Source organism: Suncus etruscus, chromosome 2 (assembly GCF_024139225.1).
Source record: "Suncus etruscus isolate mSunEtr1 chromosome 2, mSunEtr1.pri.cur, whole genome shotgun sequence".
Taxonomy (NCBI): domain Eukaryota; kingdom Metazoa; phylum Chordata; class Mammalia; order Eulipotyphla; family Soricidae; genus Suncus; species Suncus etruscus.
The window spans coordinates 12721459-12725288 of NC_064849.1; the positions used below are offsets into that span (position 1 = coordinate 12721459).

The window sequence follows — 3830 nt, forward strand, 5'->3', positions numbered from 1 at the left end:
CTGGGAGTGGGGGTTTGGGAGCACTCCTGGGAAAGCTCACCTGTGCATTAGTGCTCCACATCATGCTAAGTGGTGCTTGGGGGACCATCTGGGATGCCGGAAATAGAACCCTAGATGACAGCATGTAAGGCAAGCACTTTATTGCCTATACTGTTTCCAGCCCTCCACATTTGAAATGTTTAAGGTCCCTAGAGTCCTTCAGCCCTCCCCAACTCTTCACTCAGGAGGGCTACAGCTTTATGGCATGTTTGCCCTGAGATTTCCATGCAGGCTTCATCCCCATCTTTCATCTTGGTCTGGGACTCAAGGGAAGGGCAGTGACATTGGGTGGCTCTGCTCTGTGGTATTTGGCCCCCTGGGGCTGCTGCTGTTTCTCACTCCAACAGACCTGCCCAAGGGGATGGCCCTTGGCCCAGGGGCGGGGCACTGAGGGAGGGAGGGGGTTCTTAATCTAGCTGATACCACTGACCTGCTAGGTCAGAACACATCTGCCACTGTCCTAAGACACCAACGTCCAAGTGCCAGTTATGTTGCCACTGCTGTTGCTGCTCTTGATCTCGGGACTGGGGTGCCAAGCAGGTGAGTGAGGACTGCCCCCCCTCCCGGGAGGAAACTGTGGCTTTTCAATCTCCCTAAAAACTCTCCAGAAACCTAGAAGCTCTATCTCCCCCACCTGCGATGATTCCAACTTTCCAGCTCTCGCATGGGACCCCAGAACACACCTGCCCTTTAACTACTAATATATAATTATTTATTTATTTATTTATTTATTCATTTATTTTTGGGTCACACCTGGAGTGCTCAGGGGTTACTCTTGGCTCTTTGCTTAGAAATCGCTCCCGGCAGGCTCAGGACAGCATATGGGATGTCAGGAATCGAACCCTGGTCCATCCCCAGTCTGCTGTGTTTAAAGCAAATGCCCAACCACAGTGCTATTGCTTTGTTCCCTAACTACATTGTTCTCATTGTTTTTCAGATTCTGGGGAGTCCTCCTTCTTTCTTATTCATCCATTCAGACACTTGGGGACCTCCCCAGAACCCCTTCCTTCCAAAGTTCCCTCTAGCTGCCTGGCCTACCCCTCCCTCCCCCTAAAAGCTGTATCCAGGTCCAGGGAACCTACCTGAGATTGACATTAGCGGGGCAGACAAACAGGAGAAGCAGAACCTGGACCCATCTAGAGAGGGCTCAGGAAGATAGAGCCTCATGTTTCCTGATCCCCTTTCTCAAGGTCCCCTCAGAGACTGACCATTTCTAGGGTGCACGGGACATCCCAGAGTCATTCAGGAATAGACCCAAGGCAAACTCACCCAGGAGCCCCCAGTCTTGGTCCAGATATTCCAGAGGAACGATGTCACCTAGACCCAAAGGAGTGAAGCCTGAGGCTTCTCAACACCCCAAGCCACAGTGGACAGACTGGGTAACCTCACCTCAGATGACCAGCCCTGCCTGTGCCACAAAGGAAATAACTCCTTTGTTGCCAAACTCACTGTTGGGCATTGCCTGCCCAGTGCCAGGGCTCTGGTGTGGTTAGGTGGAAGCAAGGGGTTCTTTGGGGGCAGGATCTCACCTGGGCAAGGCAAGTTTCCCCTTCCCTGCTGAGTTATGTCCCTTCCCAGGGTCTCCATTCTAATTGAAGTACATCTAGGAAACAGGAGGTTGGAGGGGACAGGACCATTTCTGCATGGGCTTGAGATTGGGCAAAGTCCTGTCCCCCGAGAGAGTGGCTCTCAGTACCTGGCAGAGGCTCTGTGGGACAAAGAATGATGATGGCTTGACTCTGAGTCACCTGTCTTGAGAGCAGACCCAGAGAAGGGACAAGAGGCGGGCACTGTGGGGATTCAGTGAAGTCTTTAATCCACAAACCGGAGAATGCCCATTCTTCTGAGGCCTGTACCAGGTCTTTATGTCAATGTTTAGGGTGTAAGGTCTCATTGCACTACAAGATTTGTGTGTTCCCATCTCTATTAGATAAGAACTTATTGGTATGTATAGTATTTTCCCATTTTAGTGTGCCTAAGCAAACAAGAAATAAAGCCACGTAGTGCTATCAGATATATGGGGGAGTAAGAACATTTCCAACAATATCCATGACTTGGTTCAAACATAAGCATTAAACTGAGGGATTCTTTCACATCAAATTTCATATTGAGCAGTTCACAAAGAAAAGATAAAAAACATGGGGGGGATCATCACTGTATAAGAAAATATTCAGCAAAAGTTACAGCGATCAAAGAAAACACCCATAAAATGATGAAGAGATATAAGTGTCCTTTTTATGCCTTTTAAAATAGTTGGGAGTGCGGGCGCAGGAGCGGCGGCAGCGGTTGTGGACGCGGTTCTGGCTCCGACCCCGACCCCGACCCCAACCCCAGAATTCAAAGAAGCCTTTTCACTATTTGATAAGGATGGTGATGGGACTATAACAACTAAGGAGTTGGGAACAGTAATGAGGTCTCTGGGTCAGAATCCCACGGAAGCCGAGTTACAGGACATGATTAATGAAATAGATGTTGATGGTAGGACTTTTGTGGCTTGGATTGGGGAGGGCGTTGGAGAAGTGGCATTGGCGGCTTCTTGTAATGCTTCAACTGAAACACTCTTTTAGGTAATGGCACAATTGACTTCCCAGAATTTCTGACTATGATGGCAAGAAAAATGAAAGATACAGATAGTGAAGAGGAAATTAGAGAAGCATTCCGTGCGTTTGATAAGGATGGCAATGACTATATAAGTGCAGCTGAACTTCGCCATGTGATGACAAACCTGGGAGAGAAGTTAACAGATGAGGAGGTTGATGAAATGATCAGGGAAGCAAATATTGATGGTGATGGTCAAGTAAACTATGAAGAGTTTGTACAGATGATGACAGCAAAGTGAAGACATTGTACAGAATGTGTTAACTTTCTTGTACAAAATTGTTTATTTGCCTTTTCTTTGTTTGTAACTTATCTGTAAAAGGTTACCCCCTACTGTCAAAAAGATATGCATATATAGTAATTAGGACTTCATTCCTCCATGTTTTCTTCCCTTCTGTCATCGTCCTGAAACCATATTTTAGGAAATTGATCAAGTTAACATGTTGCATGTGGCTTTCTCTGGATATATCCAAGCCCTTCTGCACATCTACACTTAGACAAAGATGATGAAATGAGGGAACATCTGGTCAGGTCTTTAAAGTAGTTTTCGTTAGGAATTGTCAGCATGTTGTTGAAGTGTGGAATTTGATCTGCGTGATCTATGGACAGTCATACAATATGTTCTTAAAAGTTGCACTATTGCAAAACGGGTGTGTGTGTGTGTGTGTTATCCAGGTACTCTTACACTATTTTTTGTACTGCTGGTCCTGCACCAGAAACATTTTCTTTTATTGTTCCTTGCTTTTTAAACTTTGTTTTAGCCACTTAAAGTCCGCTTATGGCACAATTTGCCTCATCCATTCCAAGTTGTATATTTGTTTTCCAATAAAAAAAACTAAAAGAAAAAAAAATAGTTGGATGGGTGTTAACTCCAGGGCACCACTTTGATCTGTGACTTAGGACTCTACAGTACTTAAGTTAGAAAGGGTAAATGAGGAGTAATGATGGTAGGAGTTAAGGAAGTTAAAGAGAAATATGATCTTATGAAGGGGTATGCAAAAGGGCAGAATACAAACTGGACATTCTGCATATATAAAAACATAATTCAATGATAGTGAGTACTATTAATGTTTCTTATTAATGATTCTTAAAATATAGACTGGACAGAGATTACCAGTGATTTCAAGAAGCTGGGAGGCCAGACGTTCAGGGCCCCACCCAAACCCTCCCTAAGGAGCTGAATGGAATATGGT

At 45.5% G+C, this 3830-nt stretch overlaps 1 protein-coding gene across 1 annotated transcript; it reads left to right on the forward strand.

The window, feature by feature from the left end:
- The first annotated feature begins 2376 nt into the window (after window positions 1-2376).
- Window positions 2377-3477, forward strand: LOC126001307 (calmodulin-1-like). The gene is made up of 2 exons (XM_049768541.1): window positions 2377-2517; window positions 2607-3477. The coding sequence occupies exons 1-2, from the start codon at window positions 2448-2450 to the stop codon at window positions 2876-2878; spliced, it is 342 nt and encodes a 113-aa protein (XP_049624498.1). The 5' UTR covers window positions 2377-2447; the 3' UTR covers window positions 2879-3477.
- Window positions 3478-3830: the final 353 nt, after the last annotated feature.

Bases quoted from the DNA above. Each gene is read 5' to 3' on its own strand.
- LOC126001307 (XM_049768541.1), top strand. From the start codon at position 2,448: ATGAGGTCTCTGGGTCAGAATCCCACGGAAGCCGAGTTACAGGACATG. The intron at 2,518-2,606 runs GTAGGACTTTTG...ACACTCTTTTAG, and splicing joins TAATGAAATAGATGTTGATG to GTAATGGCACAATTGACTTC.